At 41.7% G+C, this 20,998-nt stretch overlaps 1 protein-coding gene across 1 annotated transcript; it reads left to right on the plus strand.

The window, feature by feature from the left end:
• The first annotated feature begins 1,944 nt into the window (after positions 1-1,944).
• LOC145450360 (BTB/POZ domain-containing protein 9-like) lies at positions 1,945-12,760 on the plus strand. Its single transcript, XM_080328871.1, has 12 exons — positions 1,945-2,281; positions 2,385-2,517; positions 2,661-2,891; positions 3,575-3,699; positions 3,762-3,937; positions 4,765-4,999; positions 6,228-6,347; positions 6,714-6,823; positions 7,481-7,670; positions 8,552-8,659; positions 10,712-11,024; positions 12,530-12,760. Exons 1-12 carry the CDS (start codon positions 2,085-2,087, stop codon positions 12,605-12,607), a joined length of 2,016 nt encoding a protein of 671 aa, XP_080184997.1. The 5' UTR covers positions 1,945-2,084; the 3' UTR covers positions 12,608-12,760.
• The last annotated feature ends 8,238 nt before the right edge of the window (positions 12,761-20,998 follow it).

A 20,998-nucleotide genomic window follows, 5' to 3' on the forward strand; every position in this document is an offset into this window, starting at 1 on the left:
AAATTCCTGACATTTAAGCAATTTCCGTGTTTCCTTCCGGACGCAGTTTAAACAGTGAAATGTAGCACAGGGCCTTTAGCACAGTGGCTCCCAAACTTTTCTGGGTGGTGGCACTCTAGAAAAATTATAAAGCACTCGCTACACACTTAGAAGAAAGTTGCATTTAGAAAATAATTTACGTGGTAATGCATGCGAGAGGCGGAGAAGCATTTTAAAATGCTGAAATTGATTTCAGTTTCAAAATATAGTAATTTCTCAAAAGAATCTATTCTCTTGTGTCCAACATCACTATTCTTCACTATAGCTGATACGGCTTCAGCTGTGGTAATAGCACACATCACGGAGGAAGAATTAGCTGATATGAATGGGCTTATTGCCTTGACGTGCAATGACCCAGACACTGCCATAACCAAGTCGCTTAAAAACGACTCGGGGCTTCCCCACAAGATTAAGAATCACGAGGACATAGTTTTCCAGCAAGTACCGCGTCTAGCTAACCCCAGTATCGATTCTTTAGCCGCCACTGAAAAGTGTTGTCAGGCATCGGGATCCGCTCATAGGTAAAAATAGAATGAAAGTGATGATAATGATATCTTTTGTTGCTATTGTGGTAACTATGCCCGGCGCCCATGAGAGCACAGCGTTTTACTGGTGTAAAGTTTTAAAAACGTTGTGGTCAATCTATGGGACCTATATAACTCTATGTTGAATTTATGCGGCCCACGGCCACTACGAAATTTGAAAAGTGGTCCGTGGCCCGTTTTGAGTTGGCGATCCCTGGCCTTGATACTGGTACTTGAAAATGCGACCAGAAACTGTTTAAAGTGGGGAAAATTAGTATCACTCGATATCACTCGATATCACCAAACAGAGTTATAAAAAGTGGTTTTAACAAGACATTAGCTCGAAACTGAGCAGTCAACGCAATGACTTGGACTCGGACTCGAGGCATAATACCATAACTCGGACTCGACCCTTGGACTCGGACTTGACTCGGTGGTGAATTAAAATGACTCGGTTGGATGTAAATAAATACTCTCTCTCTCTTTCTCTCTCTCGACTTGACTCGAGTCAAAACTATGAAAGTTAGATTGACTTAATTGTGACTCGGAGCCTTGTGACTTTGGTTACAACCCTGCTTCCTATCTTTTCATTGTATCGCAATTTTTGTGATGTATTGAACTGATGAAAATTGCTAATAAACCGAACTAGAATTAGAACCATTGTAGGACACTATGGGAAGACACTTTTCACGGACTACAAAAGTTACCATAGCCAGCCACTGATATATGTATCATTGCCATAGCAGACGAGAAAACGGGTCGGATAGTTCAAGTTTCAGTTCAAGTTTATTCATAAAATTTCATCATTTCAAAAATCATAAGATTGCGATGCAATGAAAGATAGGAAGGTGCCGAAACGGCTTGCTGTAGTCTTTGAGATCAGACACCCATCTGGGCCCAAAGTCACTCATAGTTGAGTGACTTTGCCTGGGCCTAAGCGATGTAAATAGGAGGCAATGACACTGAATTAAAGTAAAAGAGGATAATATAAAATTAGAAGCGACAAAATCAGGTGGCTTGTGACGGAAGGGGAGATGGATATGTCAGGTCGTGGTCCGGTAAATGTTGAGGGCTGGCTAGAATTTATTCAGAAGAAATTGCTTGTATTTCTACTTGCATGTGGTGTGGACATGCGGCGAGATGCGGCGAGATACTGTTCCACAAATCAGGTCCGGCATATTTGTTAGAGAGATGAGCTTTTTAGTCCGCCATATGATGGTTGGACGACATGGACACGCGTGTGTCGTACTTAAAGTCTCAAATCATCGTTGAGCTATATTTCTCACTGAGTGGTCACTGGTCAGTGGTCACCATGATCAATTGATCATGCGAGCATTGCATATTTAGAAGTGCCTGTGTTATGGTTATGGTTGTGATTTCCTGGAGTTGCTCAGCAAGTTCTTGTTTTGTTTGTAGTTTGTTGGTATACTATTGAGGAAACTCAACGAGATAAAGCTTTAGTCCCTGCTGCAGGCTACAGTTAAGATACATATATTGTTCGTGGGTATCCGTAAATTCCGCATGCCCGTCTCTATGTCGGATAACATATCGGATGAAGTGAGTCCCAGCGCCGGAGAAATTCATCATTGCAAAGGATTATCAAATGATATCGGTGTCTTGGCGCTGAGCGAGGACTACAGCGATGTCAGCTTCGTTGTCAATAATAAACGATTTCCAGCTCATAGAGTCATCCTAGCCGCTCGATGTCATTACTTCAGGTAGGGCGAAACACTATTTTAAGCTTGGTCAACACTTACCAACTTTATGTTTATTGCCCTTGGTGGCCTCATTTTACTGCACTTCGAAATTCTGGATTTACAGAGCTTTGCTTTTTGGTGGAATGAGAGAATCTCAATCTCAAGCAGAAATACGTATCGAGGATGGTTCAGCAGAGGCATTTGAATTACTTCTGAAATATATCTATACTGGAAAATTGAAATTAGCCGAACTATCGGTAAGTATAATCTGTTGCCTTACGGGAGACTTGACAATTTGCTACTCAGTTTCTATGTCTTTCCTCATGGCTCACATTTTCATTTATGAGAACTCTTACGATTACGACTACGTGTCCCTGCCTAACATGCTTTTGTATTTCAGGAAGAACTTACACTGGAGGTATTGGCGTTATCTAATAAATATGGATTTGGTCTATTGGAGAAATCGATATCGGACTATCTTCTACGGACTATTGACATTTCTAACGCTTGTGAAATTTATGAAGTTGCAACTCTGTACACGCTCGAGACTTTGAGAGAGGCGGCTGCAGAATTTATTGATCGTAATGCGCTTGATATTATCAATGGGGAATGCTTCCACACATTATCACTGGTAAGGCCATAGCCGAGTAAATAGGCCTATATAGCATTATTTCGGCTACCAGTGAATTCGGAAATTGGTGAATTTGATATGTTGAAGATGTATAGGCCTATTTCCCGTCTGTATTGATATTTCGTTGACTGGTTATCTCACTTGTCTATCACTTTCATTGGTTAAGCTGACAACTAGTGCCACTCACAGCAGTGACGGTACAAAATTTTTGAACCCTTAGTTCACATCCATGGTTTGTTGATGTCTATTTGACAGATTAGCACAGATCGGAAAGAGGTGGGTGTATATAAAAACAACATTTATGATCGTTAGATCACAATCTATCTGTACCTCGCAACCTTAATTTTTCCTCAAGCTTACAAAATTTCATCATAGGAATGCCAAGTTGCCAATGCATACATTTGTGGTTATGTATCATGTAGACAGTTATATGTGTAGGCTACTTGTAGACAGGTTCAGTTATGTATGTATACCGGTATATATATTTTGACTTAAACCATTTATTAAATGGCAATGCCTGCAATTTCTTAGTATATGGCAATATTTTCCATTTTATCAGCCACAAAACATGTATTCAAAGTTTTAGTTAGTGTTCGTTATCAACACTTCTTTGAAATGTGTTGCAATATGTTGCAGACATTTTTTTCCGTTATGATTGGAGGTTTTTACCGTCATATTTTCAGGAAGCCGTCACCAGTCTCATCAAGAGAGATTCATTCTGTGCGTCGGAAAAAGCCATTTTCAAAGCCGTCGAATCGTGGTGGGAGGCTAACAAATTCCAAAGCAAAACACCTGAAGAAAAAGAGAAGTAGGCCGATTGATATCTATTAACGTGTATCGTTAAAGCTCGCAATGTCATCTTCGTTTTAGACTGGAAAATTCGCGGCAACAATTACTTGCCGGTGTAAGGCTCCCTTTGATGTCCTTGCAAGAGCTATTGCACACAGTGAGGCCGTCAAATTTGATACCGGCCGACGCACTGCTGGATGCTATACAACGACAATCAGAACAAAGCAATATGGATTTGAATTATCGAGGCGTTTTATGTGAGTATGATACAGAGAAAGCAATGTGAGCGTTGCAACTCAAGTAGAAGTAGAAGTGACTTCTAACTCAATAAAGTTGCAATTCCCACGTCTTGTGGATAATACTTGGAGTAGAAGCAGAAAATGTAAGGTCTGAAAATTACTCAAGTACGGTAAGTGGATTTGGTCGCTCTTGAGGCGTAGTTACTTTTAGAGGTTGATCAGCGAATGCAAGATGTGCGATTAACGCAAGATAACTAAGGACAGTGCAAACAGATACAATAGTGGAAAATATATTTAGTTGCAGTAATACTGGGAATATTCTGTGTGGTTCTTATGACAATTACACTAATAGGACTGATGCAAACTCAGACAACTTTCTACAAAGTGTAAAAAAGTTAGTATTTAAAAAAAGTGTTCAGCTACAAGAAGAAGTAGTAGTCTAGAAACCTGGATGATTGAGTAATTGAAAAGTATATTCATATTGAATTGAATCCAAATATTTTCGGCTGACACTCGTCAGGGGTATTAGTCAGCAACGAGTAGAGAATTAGAAAGAATGTTGTATATCGACAATCCTATCACCAAATATCTTGATATACAGTACAATTGCCTTTCCAATTCTCTACTAGTTGCTGACGATTACCCCTGATGAGTGTGAGCGGAAAATATTGTGGCATATTTAAATAAGAACATACTTTTCCATTGTATATTGAAGTTTTGTACTTCCAAGACGCTCTTCAACTACTGCAAGTGGGCAAAATATACTTGAGTACTCGTCAAAAGTAGAAGACTACGTTACTCACCACCTCTGCGCTCTGCTATGATGTAACGAAAATTCCATCCAGGTCCCGAAGAAAACGTGGCGACTTTGCAGCACGGAGCGCAAGTTATCAAAGGCGAAATGTGTTCCGCTCTGTTAGACGGGGATAGTTCTTCTTACGACTTGGAGAGGGGCTTCACGAGACACTCGATTGAAGATGCGGCCGCTTGTAGCAAGCGGGAAGCCGGTATCGTCATCAAGCTCGGCAGGCCTACCATCATCAATCACATTCGAATGCTTCTCTGGGATCAGGATCCGAGGTATTTGAATCGGCACTTGATACTGAGCTGCTCAGTAATGACGTAGCCTTATTGATAGCTTGTCCAAGTGGCTATGGTTTTTTACTACTTACTGTTTACACTTCAAATTTTATAAATCACAATGTAGCTTTGCCGTATGCTCCCATCCCATTTATGAGTGAAAACGACTCAGGAGAAGTAGCCCCTGTATCACTACAACTGAATATATTTCAAAATATATCACTGATTTGTAGTATCATTAGACATTAGTCGTTTTGGGTTGGTTGCAAAGACGCACCTTGCAATTTAGAAATGGCCTCCTTGGATCGACTGCCAAAATCATGCGACGTTTCGGCCAAATCTGCTTTTTAAAATCATTTACTCTAGTACTTTCAATATCTTTGACTTTACCTGCGGTAGTACTGACAAATCTCGAAAATTGCTTAGAACTGCTGATTTTAATGAAGTAGAAATGTATGACGTACCTGTACATTAGTGGTGTTCAATGTTCAAAAATGACTTTTTTTCTCAAAATGTTCTGGCTACTTGATAAAATTGTTAGGTTACCAAATTTAAGCTTACACACCAAATTTGGATCAATTCCAGCCAGTAGCCGCATTGCTACAGGAGAAGAAAGTGTCTATTTATAACATAAAAAAAAAATTCAGAATTCTCTGTTCTCCCCATGAAAGTGTTAGGTTGTCTATAGAAACGATGTTCACCAAATTTTGCTCAATTCCAACCAGTGGAAGCGGGGTTATTGCTGTCGAAAAATTTGGATTTGAATAAAATAGTATTTACTGTGGGCACACCTATAATAATTAAAGAATTGGTCACCGTAAATACTATTTTATTGATAATCCAAAGTTTTCAACGGCAATGACTCCGCTTCCACTTTTTGGAATTGAACCAAATTTGATGAACATCGTTTCTGTAGACAACCTAACACTTTCATGGGGTGAACAGAATATTTTTAAATTTTTTCAAAATTATTTTTATGTAATAAATAGAAAATTTTCTTCTCCTGTAGCAATGCGGTTACTGGCTGGAATTGAACCAAGTTTGGTGTGTAGGCTTAAATTATGTAACCGCACAATTTTATCAAGTAGCCTCTACTATTTGAGAAAAAGTCATTTTTGAACACCCCTACTGTACATTCTCCTCGCATACCGACACCACTTTGGCGAAGGCGGACAAGGACAAGTGAGACTGTGCGTCGTTGTGAAATGTCACTTTCATTCGATTTCAGAGCATATTCCTACTACATCGAAGTTTCCATGAACGCCGAAGAATGGATAAGAGTCATCGATTACTCCCAAATGCACTGTCGCTCGTGGCAAAATTTATACTTTGGTCGCAGAGTCGTAAGGTATTTGATAGTCGGTTATTCAAATCACGGTTGTGTGAATTCGATGTAGAACCATGTAGAAGACTGTGTTTTGTGTAACTGTTCTGATCCCCTGAACTCTATTATTTTGGCTTGTTTTGATCTTGAAGCGATTATTTACACGTCCTACAAATCGCCTCCAAATGCTGAAAAATTATGATGATATTTCTCGCTTGACCACATTCAAAACAATTCTGTATAAATTTCGGCTTTTTAAGCCACTTATTTGTGTTGAATTGTATTTGAGACATGGCTACACTGTGCTGCTACAGCTGTGCGTGAGTGTAATTTATGTGGCTAGCCGTTTGCCTCGATTTAGATTTTCAAGTGAGCTCTCTTTCCTGTTAGATACATCCGTGTCGTGGGCACAAATAACACGGCCAACAAAGTATTCCACCTCGTCTCACTGGAAGCTATGTTCACGAGGAAGGAGGAATTGACCGAAGATGGGATCATTGGTAAGAATTTTTCTGCGTACTTGCAGTACTTACAGTGGTTGTCTTCGATTAACTCTTCTGCTTGAACTGGTTTTGGGAAAAACTTCTAATTTTTCCACTTTGGACTTTGTAAAGTATAAAGTAGTTACGCTCCTGCCATGCTACGGTCTTTTTTCGGGTATTCAAGGTATATTAAATGATGGTTATTCACGGGGTTGTAATAACCCGAGCCTGAGTCACATTGTGTATTGACTCCACTCGTTCTCAAGACATTCTATATGACTTGATTCAAAGACTCCTGTATCAGGACCAATACTTGGAAAATAGGTCCAGAAACTGTCTTTTATCTGATTCAACATGCATGTTTAGAGTGAGAAATATGAACATATTATGAACGCGAGAGTTTCAAAAAAGCTAGTTGAACCTGACTTGAACTCGATATTGAACAGTGAACACTGGGACTGACCCTTTGCTCCCTGACGGGGACTCGGATTTGACTCGGCAGGTGAATTGAATATGACTCGAGTCAAAACTACAAAATTGATGTTGACTTGTAACTCGGAACCTTGTGACTTGGTTACAACCCTGGTCCTGGTTATTCAATTCCATTTGACCATGGATATTGGAATCCGAATCCGCTCCAATCCGTAGTACGCTTTCATAACTTGCTTGCTTTAGTTCCGCAAGTGAACGTGGCTACGACGGCCAAATGCGCGATGGTGATCGAAGGCGTCAGCCGGGACAGAAACGCACTTTTAAACGGGGAAGTCGCAAACTACGACTGGGACTCGGGCTACACCTGCCATCAACTCGGAAACGGCGGCATAACGGTCCAGCTCAACCAGCCCTACCTGATATCGTCGATGAGGTATGTGGTAACGTTTAGAGCTGGGCAAAATCGAGTATTATTCGAGTATCACTCGACATGAGGTGATAACAGTATGAAGGATATGGAAAGTTTAAATGTATACTTTTTGTGCAACTGTAACGCTAATGATGTCAGTTCTACACCCCGTAAAGATCATCTGGTGTTTTTTTTACACTGTGCCTATTCTATTGCACTTTGTGACGATGCCGTGCGTCGATCACGACTTTGCAGATGTGTCAGTTCCGTTAACGTTTGTAGCTTTGTACTGCCTCTTTTGTATGCTCCTGTATGACCAAGAGAGGTTTCAACCCTTCTACCATCCAATGTAAACATGGAATGGCTTCGTTCCGCTTTGCTCAGGCTGCAAACTGAATTGTTTGGCGGCAGCGACTGTAGGATGTGCGGCATCCGAAAGCTATCGTCCAGAGCGCAGAATTACCTGAATATGGTCTTGATCGAAAGTTACTGTCGCACCGACTCCGAAAATATAAATTAAAATCTGATCAGGGATTGGAACCACCCTGAATTCGCCCGTCAAGTTTGAAATATCGTCATAGTCCGACCAATCGGAGAGCCGCAATGGGTCATTGTCACGGTCATTGTTTTGCGTTCACCCGATTGTTCTGAACAATGCGGATTTCAAATGTTGATGGTGAATTTTGATCACGTGGCGAAGCCCTGACCGTATTTTAATTTATATTTTCGGAATCAGTGCGACAGTAGCTTTTAATCAAGACCAGATTCAGTAAATTCTGCGCTCTGGATTGCCAGAAATCCTACAGTCCCCGAATCATAGCAGTAATACCTGATATGAATTTGAGTAGCGAATCATTGTGCTCAGCCCGTGTAACGAATTGAAATTTTGCGATTGTAATCCGCAGAATGCTGCTGTGGGACATTGACGAGAGGAGCTACGGATATTCCATACAGGTTTCGGTAAACGACAAAGTTTGGACGAAGGCTGTCGATAATTCGAAAAAGGAATGCAGGTACGTTTCAGTGAATAGTCGCAATTTATTCCATTTGACGTTACAGCCGTCGGAATCAAGGCTTGGTCAACTAGTTCAACTGCAGATTAGTAATCCACGGATTGGTCCGAGACTCCCATCGTCACACCTCGCTACCCAGAGAGGTCTACCGCTGAGCCGGCTGCATGCAGCATGATTGCTACTCTTATCGCTGGCGACCGGCGGGCTCAAATTTAATAGAAATGGTCTTATTTGAAAGCTAATGTCGCACTGATTCCAAAACTACAAATTAAAATGTGGCCATTAGCCAATGAAACCAGCCCGAAATACCGGTCAAAATCTGAAAATCTCAATTGCTCAGAGTGACTGTTCAGAACAACGCCAATTTTCAGACTTTAACAACTTTTTTCGGTGGGTTTCATTGCCCTGAACAGATTTAATTTGCGCAAGATTTCTAATCTAATTTGTGAAATGTTTCTGTGTCATTTTACTTCTAATCTAATGTCTGGTTTTCCTGAAAAAGTGACCGGAGAATTGTACAGTGTGAAGCAAGCCAAGATCGTTATACAGGCGTTTGCCATCCTCATGGTTATGAGGACGAGCACTAATTTGATGCGAGGAAAACTTGAGTTTTGTTGCATTTTTTTCCGACTCCGATTTTCAGTTTTTTGCGGATACAGTAATTCTAATCTGATTTGAAAAGAAACGTCACGTATACCCGTAATTTTCCGAATGTAGTGCTTCCCCATGTATAATACGCACCCTTAAAATGACGTGTATATTCTGGGAAAAAGCCGGTACCCATGTATAGTACGCACACTGCATTCGCAGTACATGAGTACATGAATAGTTGCGGTTTAGTATTCGATGTTCTGTTTTGCGATGTCACTGTCGAACAATCGTGACATAATGATCCCTAATCGTAATACAATTAACGACATTGTCTCTAAACGATAGTAGATAGTAGCCAAAGCCTGTGAGGTCGGCTAGCTCAGGCTAGCTACACAAGACATCTTGCGCACGTGGCCTATTACAATAACAGATGCGATTGCTCAGGCCAACGGTTATGTCGGGCGCACCAGTCCTGTTGGAGATGCGACTGATTACGCAAGCGATTATATCTTGCGCACATGGCCTCTTGTGTAATGTGTATGCGATTGTTAAGGCCTGTCGTTGACGCGATGAATCAGCAAGGATTGCCACACACTCTTGTAGCAATCAGCGACCTAATTTCGCTCGCGTACAAACGGAAAACCAACTCAGCAAGAAATCGCGTGCTTTGCAGCAGAGATGAGCGGATTTGGAATTTCTATGTCCTGATCCAATCCAAATCCGAACCTCCAAATCCAAATCCTAATCCATAACTTTTTCATATTCAAGTCCATGTCCAGTGTCCAACCCTAATCCGATTCCAACTGGAAATTCATAAAAAAACACTAATTAATGCAACGGAGGGATTGGAAAATTTTCTTTGACAACCGACGATTCCCTTCATTCAAGATAACTTAGTAACATTAAGTACATTATAATAACTGACCTGAATAAAGTTTGTCGCCATTCGCCACACGACATATTAATCTCACTGAAAATCGGTAAATCCAATCCAAATCCTAATCCGTTTAGAAAAAAATCTCTAATCCTAATCCAATCGAAATCCGACAAAACTTCACAAATCCTGTTTTTTCAAATCCTAATCCATGCTCATCTCTGCTTTGCAGACGACTCTCGTTAATTAGAAACACGCTTTTCGTTAATTGGCAACACGCTTCTCTATTTGGCAGCGCGTTACACTCTATAATACGAATTACGGGACCCAATGGCTAGAGGTGATGCGCGATTTAAACAAACATGAAGAAAGGTGTGATTTCAAGTTTTTGATCGAAGGATTTTTTTTTCAAGGCTTGCTGTACCCATGTATAATACGCACACCCCTATTTTAGGGCAAAAAATCGGTAAAATTTTGCGCATTATACATGGAAAATTACGGTAGTTCTAATTCCGATATAATTTGGAAAAAGCTGAAAATTATACAGTCGTCAAAGCCTGTTCGATTATCTCAGTTTTCAATTTCAGATCGTGGCAAAATTTGGTGTTTCCGCGACAGCCCGTGGTGTATGTGCGTATCATCGGCACCAACAACACGGCCAACGAGGTCTTCCACTGCGTGCATTTCGAATGTCCCGACAGCACGCTCGCGGTTCAGCCCTGCGTTGCTGTCGATAGCGACGACTCTCGAGACAAGAAAGGTGCCGAGACTGCACTAGGCACTACAATGGATGTCACTGATGCAATGGACAGCGACGGGGACATGGTGGAATTGCCCGACGTGGTAGACGCGTCTCCGAATCCGCCGCACTTACACGACTCCCCCAGTAGAGATACACCTGTGAGTTGAGTTTGGCACGAATGATTTCAAACATTAAAAAACGAATAGTGAAATGAGAATTAGAAATGGTTGGTTATGAAAAGCCAGAGGCGGTCAGTTAAAAAGCACTTTTCCAGCTACTTCAAGCAGTGTTGGGATGACTCGAGTCAACTTTTTCTGATGACTTGCCTTGACTCGAGTCACTTTTTTGAGAATGACTTGACTTGACTCGGCTTCTCCGAAATTTGGATTGACTCGTGACTCGAAGCAAAAGTTTCGAGTCAATTTCAAGTCGTCAAGTGATAGGTAACGAATGAGCCGTTTTACCTTACGCCAGGAGTCACCAACACGCGGGCCGCATGTGGCCCCTGAAGTCTGATTTTGCGGACCGTGATCTGATTGATAGATTTCTGGAGGACGCTTAGTAAGCATTATGAAATGTTGGAATTTATTTCCGTTTAAAAATATTGTTGTTGTTTAAAATAAGATATTCTCCTGTGCCCAACATCACTATTCCTCGCTAGCTGATACGGCTTCGGTAGAGCATTCCATGAAGGAAGAACTAGTCGATATGAATGAGCATGCGCATTGCGCATATTACCTTGACGTGCTATGGCCCAGACACTGCCTAGAACGAGGCGACTTGAGGCCTACCCACAAGATCAAGAATTACCAGGAGATAGTTTTCCAACAAGTACCATATCTAGCTAGGCTAGCTCCATTTATCGATTCTTTAGTAGCTGAAAAGTATTTTCAGGTATCGTATCGTGCACAGTTCACAGTTCAAGATAGAATGAAAGCGATGATCATGATATTTTCTGTTGTATTCGTGTTTCTTTAACAATACATTATTTCTTCTGCGTTAACTATGCCCGTCGCCCATGTTACAGAGCTCAGCGTTATTCGGACATGAAGTTTTAAGAACGTGGTGTGACCTGCTTCATCTTGATATCGAATTCATGCGACCCGCGGCCTCTACGAAATTTGAGATGTGGCCGCTACTCGTTTTGAGTTATCGACCACTGGCTGACGCTGTCGTAGACTAGTAGTATTCTATCTACAGCAGAGTCTTTCTACTCAGTACTAATATTAACGGACCTCTTGCATAATTTAAATCGAACTGATATAGTAGTTTATACATTGATATTACTTGTCAACTATTGTTACACGCTTAAATTCCATCGTATGGGTTTGTCGGTGTATTACATCATATCAATCAGTTCCAACTTTCTGAGATTTCATTTTCAGTCATGTATTTGGCATAGTTACCGACGTGGCTTCGTAGTTCTTCGTATATGTGATCCTTACAATGCCCCGGTGAAGGCGTAATCACCTCGATTTTTGTTATTCCGTTATAATTTATAGTCAATCAATAAGCCCTTCTATCATCTTGCGAAATGCATTTGCTTGAATCATGCCTCGAACTTCAAAAATTCGACATGACTCTGTGACTTATCCCAACACTGACTGATTTCCGGTCGTTCATTGTAGCTCCCGTATGACGCCATATATGCATTTCTTGTCAGGACGACCAAGGCTCCAGCGATGGTCAAAGGTCGGTTCGTCACCGAGGCGGCGCGTATGCCATTATGAAGAAGGGTTGACGTGGGGAGACCCTACTACGGAAACATGCCATATACAGATTACCAATATTTCGTTCTTTGTATCAATCTCGCATACCGTTCCTGTTGTGATTAACTTTATTATGTGACATAATCGTGCATTTTTTCTCGAATATAATATACCTGAATATGGTAGTGTGACGCTCAACTGGACGACATCGGCCTGTTGTACGTGGCTTACGAGTAGGGCTGGACAAAATTAAGTGCCTAAGTGATTCAATTCTGAATCACGTAGCCTATTACCATAGTGTCCTATATGGTGTGGACCAGTGTTGGGATGACTCGAGTCATGACTTGACTCGAGTCAGACTCGAGTCACTTTTTCCGTATGACTTGACTTGACTCGAGTCGCTTTGCTAAAATGACTTGACTTGACTCGGCGTATCAGAAATATGGATTGACTCGTGACTCGGAGCAAAATTCACGAGTCAATTTCAAGTCATCAATGTCGATAGAAATCACTGTATCTTCTATATGTTCGGATTGTTCGCGAAACATTGGCGTAACCCGTGAGAACGACCAATCATTCAATGATCGTGCGTTTTACTGAGCCTCCATTGTTCTCTCACAAATAAATTGACTACAAACGAATTGATCGAAGCTTACAGCTTACGTTGTCGAAAACTTGTAGTAAAGTGAATTAATAGAAAATTTCTATTTCTGTTCTCCGTTCTTACCTTACCTAAACCTCTTGTTTTATTGAATTTGAAATCGAATATAGTTTGTACACTCCTCAACCATTGGCGCTGACTCGAAATGTATCATATCAATATCTATAAATGGGTAATGTATTGCATCTTATCAATTCGTTTCTCTATTCTCTATTAGGGCTGACAACTATAAACTGAGGGTATACCAGTGGCGGCTCCTGACAATATCGGGTGGTGGGGCAAGGGCTGCAAGCGACTTTTTATCAAGATGACGTCACAATGGCGTTTTCCAACGTAAACAAGTAACTTGGTGGTACGGACTTAACACGAACTTTCCGACAACAGTGATTTTACCGTATGTTCCGCGAGAGGTCTGCCGGTGAACTGTGACTTGAAGTGTGGTAACTGCGTAAACGGCGTACGGAACAAAGATTCGACACGGTTCATGTTCGCACTATACCTGACTAATTACCCAACTCGAGAGATTGCGTAAGCCTAACTGGAAAGGTCAACGAGTTCGGACACATACGCAATTGTTATCTCATAGATTGGACATGTCATATTGAATCTAAAACATAATTCTGAAGAACTACGGATAGCAGCCTCGGACATTCGGTCCCGGTACAGCATAGGAGATTTTGGCCTTGCGGCTGGAGACTGTCACACGACATATACGGCTTACGGTCTATAGCAGGGGTGGGCAAACTACGGCCCGCGGGCCGCATGCGGCCCACCACGCCGTTTTGTGCGGCCCGCGAGAGTCTAAAGAAACTATTTAAAAATTTGGATAAAATGCGTACTAAAAATCGAATTAACGCAGGGACTTGATTAACTTTTTCTTATTATATTTCACCATGATAATTCTAAGACAGTGGTTTTCAAACTGGTGGGCGCGCCCCCTTGGGGGCGTGAAAGCATCTGAAAGGGGCGCGAAGTTGAACTCGACTGAAAAAAATTTTCGCGCTCCGCGCGATTTTCATCCGATTCATAGTTATTGCTATGCATTTAGTCTGAATTACATCATTAAAAATATCTCATCCACAGTCGTAACCTTCCACGCCACCAAACTACCCGTTAGGTTTGCTAGCATCCTAGTTGCGTTGTGTGATATGACGATAAGGGGGAGGGGGAGCGGCGAAATCTTTGGCCATCATAAGGGAGCGGGGCGTGTCTTAAAAAGTTTGAAAACCACTGATCTAAGGTAAATGTTAGATATCACAGCGGGATAGCTGCAACGAGATTGACATAATTTGGATCACCAGTGAGATTTCAGATTGCCCACTTCATTTTTAATTATTTCAGTGATGTGCTTATAAAAAACCGATTCGGGCGTGTCTTAGGTACATTCGTTGTCTGTATGCGTGGAATGGGGGTATTTATATTTTATCTACACATAGTAGAAGCGTGTTTGAAGCTAACATGGTTATGATGCTGTAAGCATTGTGTGTCCTGGAACTGAGCCAAAAGGGGAATTACTAAATCTATGAACAGATCACTGCTCACAGATTTATATTTCAATCCTATTCTAAGAATCGGGCCAACCGCCTTTTATCTCTATAGTTTTGACAAATTGGTTATTGAGGTCAGCCTACTTATGAAATCTCGCCACTATATGTTTCTGACGCGTGTACGATATCATCAAAGCAAGGCTTGTTTTAAATAAGCACATATATTGTCTCCACGTCCTCACTATATAATCATATATCAATATATGCGTTTTGGTTTATAATCCCAATTTTATATAGTGCGGCCCGCGAATGAATTCAGATGTTGAATGCGGCCCGCGAGCTCAAAAGTTTGCCCACCCCTGGTCTATAGTGTATATATGTCTGCTGCAAAATCGCCTTTGTAAAATATATTACCGAATAAATACGTGGATGAAAGCCGAAAACTTGGTATACACTGTTACATGAAATCATCGAGAAGTAGCCTCATGACCGTTTTCGGTATGGTACACTGTCAAAATTAATACGAACAGACCAACACCGAATTTTGCGTAAAATTTACTGAGGAATAGGCTGATCATGCGATCAGCTGTTAGCCGCCATCGAAAACGAAACAGCTATCGCACTTGACATTGGTTGTAATTGTAAGCAAATGGCCTGAACTGAAGGCCACAATTTCACGGTGAAATTGACATTGGAGAATATAAAATAAAAGTAAATAATTGAATGCAAACCGAGGATGTTAGTAAACTGTTTCATGATATCATCATCTCATCACCTATCTCAGTATGGAACACAGTTAGCGTTAACACAGATACACCGGCTTTTGCGTGAAATCCGCAATGCGTTAGGTAGGCTAAGTGTCAGATCAGCGCACATCTCTACCATACTCGACCTTGATAACGAAATTGCTGCCCTAATCCTTGAGTGCCAACCTTGAGACTTGGCACAGCGTTCGATACTAAAATCAAGACATACCATGCAAAAGCTCATGACGGATCTAGGTAAGGAGCATCGTTAAAATCAATGGAGACCAATACCGACGTTTGAGTAAAATCTGTTAGCGATAAATGACGAGTCAGCTCTCACTCGACTTAGGAAACGAAATTACCACTAACACAGTACAGTGACAAACTTAATACTTGGTACAGCCTTCGATACTAACATTAAGACTTACCGTACCAAATGTCATGACCGATCTCGGTATGGAACATCGTCAAAATCAATGGATACCAATACCGACGTTTGAGTAAAATCTGTTTGCGATACATGACGGATCAGCACACACTCAACTTCGGAAACGGAATTACTACCCTAAACTTTCAGTAGAAACCCTGAAACTTGGGACATTGTTAAATACCACCATCACGACATGACATACCAAGTTTCAAGAATTATCATGGTGTGAAACACCATCAAAATCGACCTATACCAGCAAAGGTCGACTAAACGCATATGACGGTAACCGAGTTCAGATATAGATACGATTGTTACATCACACCTTAAGGGCGACCAGGCTATGTTGCCCCGGTTGCTCGGTAATTTTATGAATAGGAGAGAGTAAATCACTGTTTCTTTATTATGCGCGGCTTTGAGAGAATAGACACTGAAAGCTTGTTATGAGCGCTACCGGGGCAAGCCCCGGCTAGGCATTCGCAAAGCGATAACACGAAGTGAATTCGATTTTCGCAGAGACTGGGCTATATATGGGCATTTACAAGCGAAAGGACAAGAAGAATACGATTTTCGCTATGATTTCGGTATATATAGATTGTTGTGCGTCTATAAATGGTAAAGTACTAGCTGTTATTGAACAGAATTTTGGGTGGGGCAATGCCCCAGTTGCCCTATAGGACGAGCCGCCACTGGGGTATACAATTAGTTACGTAGTTTAACAGTTCTGCGTATATGTGAGCGATACAGCGCCTTATTTCGTGTATATTTAACTGTACATACGTTCATCGGTGCAGAACCAATGACCCCTCGATCTGTAATTCAGACAGCTATAGCAAAATGCAATGATGTAATCATGTTTCATACTTCAAAAATTCAACTTGACTTGAAATGTGACTTGACTCGTGACCTGACTTGACTTGACTCGACTTGACTCGAGTCACCTCCGAAAATCTAGTGACTTGACTTGACTCGAGTCACCTTCGAAAATCGATTGACTTGACTTGACTCGAGTCAAAATGTGCAATGACTCGAAATGACTCGTGACTCGAAGGTAGTGACTTGATCCCAACACTGGTGTGGACACAGCGAGACTGAACGGCTCACTGCATTTGGGTTACGTCATACTTTCCATTTGACCAAAGGCAACTTTACGGCCATTTTTGAACGGCTTGCCGAGCGCCAAATTCAATAAAACAGGTATCAATTAATGGAAAGCTGCTGCTATACTGATTGCGAAAATATAAATTTTATTCTGTTCATGGTCCTGGAACCCCCCAAAATCAGCCTAAAAATTTGCATTGTGATCGAGTTTTGGCATTGTGACGCAACCATTCTGTCTGGTAAAACGAGAGAGAAGCTGAAAAGAAAGAGCCAGACAGTCCTGTTGCGTCACAATGACAAAATCTGATAACAATACAAATTCTACGCTGATTTTGGAGGGTTCCAGGACCATGAAAAGAATAAAACTTATATTTTCGTAATCAGTATAGCAGCAGCTTTCCATTGATACCCGTTTTATTGAATTTAGCGCTCGGCAAGCCGGTCAAAAATGGCCGTAAAGTTGCCCCTGATCAAATGGAAAGTATGACGTAACCCAAATGCAGCGAGCCGTTCACTCTCGCTGTGTCCACACCAGTGATGAGCGGATATTGATTTCTGAGAATCCGAATCCATCAGTGGCGGCTCGTCCTATAGGGCAACTGGGACATTGCCCCACCTAAAATTCGGTTCAATAACAATAATTTATCATTTATAGACGCACAGCAATCAATATATACCGACATCCCAACGCAAATCGCATTGTGCTTTCGCTTGTAAATGCCCATATATAGCGAAGTCTCTGCGAAAATCGAATTCTCTTCGCGTATTCGCTTTGCGAATGGCTAGCCGGGGCATGCCCCGGTAGCGCTCAAATCAAGCTTTCACTGTCTATTATCTCAAAGCCGCGCACAATAAAGAAACAATGATTTACTCTCTCCTATTCATAAAATTACCGAGCAGGTAGGGCAGTGGTTCTCAACCTTTTTGACCTCGCGGCACCTTTGAAAATGAAAAATAGTTCGCGGCACACTAGAACAGTGGTTTTCGACATATTTTCACTTACGGCACCTAAGAACTACCAGCTTACTTAGCAGCACTCACAGTGGTACAGGTGGGGTCTCTGACGAAGTACTTTTACCTTTTCGGGTCACTCAAGTTGGATTTACTCAGCTTCAAAGAATAAATTACGGTATCTTTTAGGACTTTTACACCTGCAGACCTGTCGCAATACGTCTACGAATGGTATCATTTGACACGGGAATAATTTTCAATTCTTCCGCAGCTTTGGTCTCAAAGATTATTTTACAATTCTAGTGCAAGCCGAAGAATAACATTCTCCGCTTCCGTTTGAGGATTTGAATTTTTAGCTATTACCTCTGCGCCCACATAACTAGTCTGTTGCGATCTCGTTGAAACTTTGGTATGCGCTTAGATACCATATTTCATAAGATTTGTTTGACAATGAACTCTGCCCACTACCGCATTGTCGATGCAATTAATCATCGAACCGAACTGGTCAAGCACGATCGCCACACACGAATACGGACGGCTGATTAGAGGCGTAATACAAGGATGCCAGGCGCATTTCCACGCAGATCGTATAGCACGCTGACGATAGAAATACCTCAATAGGTCTACTGGCAGGGGCAGCCACCCGCAGTTCGATTATATATATTGTAAATGTGAACATCACTTCCAAAGGAATTCGTTTCTCGGTGGTGATTAGGAATACGATGAGGATTTGAAAACTGCATTGTCATACAGGCACCGCCAGGTCTGCTCCACGCTGCGTCCATGAACGCAATATGCAAAACTTGATACGGCATTCATGGCAGCCTATATTTCGGGTGAAGCGGGGCTATTGATTGCAGGGATTACAGCAATTTTGATTCGTCAAATTTACTGTACAAACTTCACACTGATGAGCCCGTTTTTTATTATTGATCGTTTGCTATGGACTAGTGCGCACAATTTCAAAAAATTCGAATAAATCTCTCGCGGCACACTGGCGAGACGTAAATGGCACACTAGTGTGCCGCGGCACACCGGTTGAGAACCACTGAGGTAGGGCAACATAGCCTCGTTGCCCCTATGGTGTGATGTAACAATCGTATCTATATCTGAACTCGGTGACAGTCATATGCGTGGAGTCAGTCTTTGCTGGTATAGGTCCATTTTGACGGTGTTTCACACCATGATAATTCTTGAAACTTGGTGTGTTCTTTCGTGATGGTGGTATTTAACCCTGCCCCAAGTTTCAGGGTTGGTACTTGAAGATTAGGGCAGTAATTCCGTTTCCGAAATTGAGTGTGTGCTGATCCGTCATGTATCGCAAACAGATTTTACTCATAAGCCGGTATTGGTGTCCATTGATTTTGACGATGTTCCATACCGAGATCGGTAATGACATTTGGCACGGTAAGTCTTAATGTTAGTATCGAACGCTGTACCAAGTTTTAAGTTTGTCACTGAACTGTGTTAGTGGTAATTTCGTTTCCTAAGTCGAGTGAGAGCTGACTCGTCATTTATCGCTAACAGATTTTACGCAAAGCCGGTATTGGTCTCTATTGATTTTAACGATGCTCCTTACCTAGATCCGTCATGAGCTTTTGCACGGTATGTCTTGATTTTAGTATCGACCGCTGTGCCAAGTCTCAAGGTTAGGGCAGTAATTTCGTTATCGAGGTCGAGTATGGCAGAGATGTGCGCCGATCTGACACTAAGCCTACCTAACGCATTACGGATTTCACGCAAAAGCCGGTAACGTTAACTGTGTTCCATACTGAGATAGGTGATGAAACGATGATATCATGAAACAGTTTACTAACATTCTCGTTTTGCATTCAAATACTTACTTTTATTTTGTATTCTCCAATGTCAATTTCACCGTGAAATTGTGGTCTTCAAGCCATTTGCTTACAACCCCCTGTCATGCGCGAAAGCTATTTCGTTTTCGATGACGGCTATAACAGCTGATCTGATCACTTGATCAGCCTTTTCCTCAGTAAATTTTACGCAAAATTTGGTGTTGGTCTGTTCCGAACAGGCTGTTCGTATTAATTTTGACAGTACCATACCGAAAAGGGTCATGAGGCTACTTCTCGATGATGTCATGTAACAGTGTACTAAGTTTACAGCTTTCACTCACGTATTTATTCGGTAATATATTTTCCAATGCCGATTTATCAGCAGGCTTCTAGACAGTAAGCCATTTGTGTTAGCCTATGTCACAGTTTCCAGTTTCAAGGCCAACATCTCCATGTTGTTCCGAGACCGAAATCCCGAGGCTGCTTTCGTCTTCTTCAAATTTAAAATGATGTGTTGGATTCAATATGCTAAGTCCGATCTATGAGATAGCAATGGCGTTTGTGTCTGAACTCGGTGACCTTTGCGGTTAGGCTATATAGCAGTGGTCGGGAACCTATGGCTCGCGAGCCATATATGGCTCTTTTGGGTATAAGATATGGCTCTTTGCCAAATATTTATTTTTGTACTGAATTGATCAATATCGCAGCGACTTGTTGGTAAATTTTCATCACGGTCAAAATAACTATTCTCGTGGCAGTATAATTACGTCTTTGAGAGGTAAAGACAATGCCGTCTTCGGGTTTAGGGGCTCGGACCCCCCCTCTTCAAAATCATCAAATTTAAGTTACTGTCACGCCGGCGGCCAATATAACTCGCAAATTCCATGCGCCAGTATTGTTTGTGATATACTGGAGCCGAATCTCGGCACCTGTTAATTGGCACGCTAATGATTAGTTCTCTGATTGCACCGTTTATTTAGTTGCCTGACATAACGACAACTCTCTTCTCTAATAAACGTTTATCGTGTGGCGACATCATTTCGTGGTGTAACAGGGAGTACAGGCTCTGTATGATGGCGGGGTGGCAGCGATGGGATTCGAACCCACGCCATCGAAATGACTACTGACTCAAACCTCCTGGCGATGTATCCCGAATCGAAATGATGAATTGTGCGATGCGTTGAGTCGAAGAGCACAGTAGATATGGCGCCACCCATTTCAAAGCGCAGTTTTCAAATACACATTGTCTTTCTG

The sequence above is a fragment of the Botryllus schlosseri genome, chromosome 11, assembly GCF_051294905.1.
Source record: "Botryllus schlosseri isolate E-star chromosome 11, Bs_hap1, whole genome shotgun sequence".
In the NCBI taxonomy this organism is placed as follows: Eukaryota; Metazoa; Chordata; class Ascidiacea; order Stolidobranchia; family Styelidae; genus Botryllus; species Botryllus schlosseri.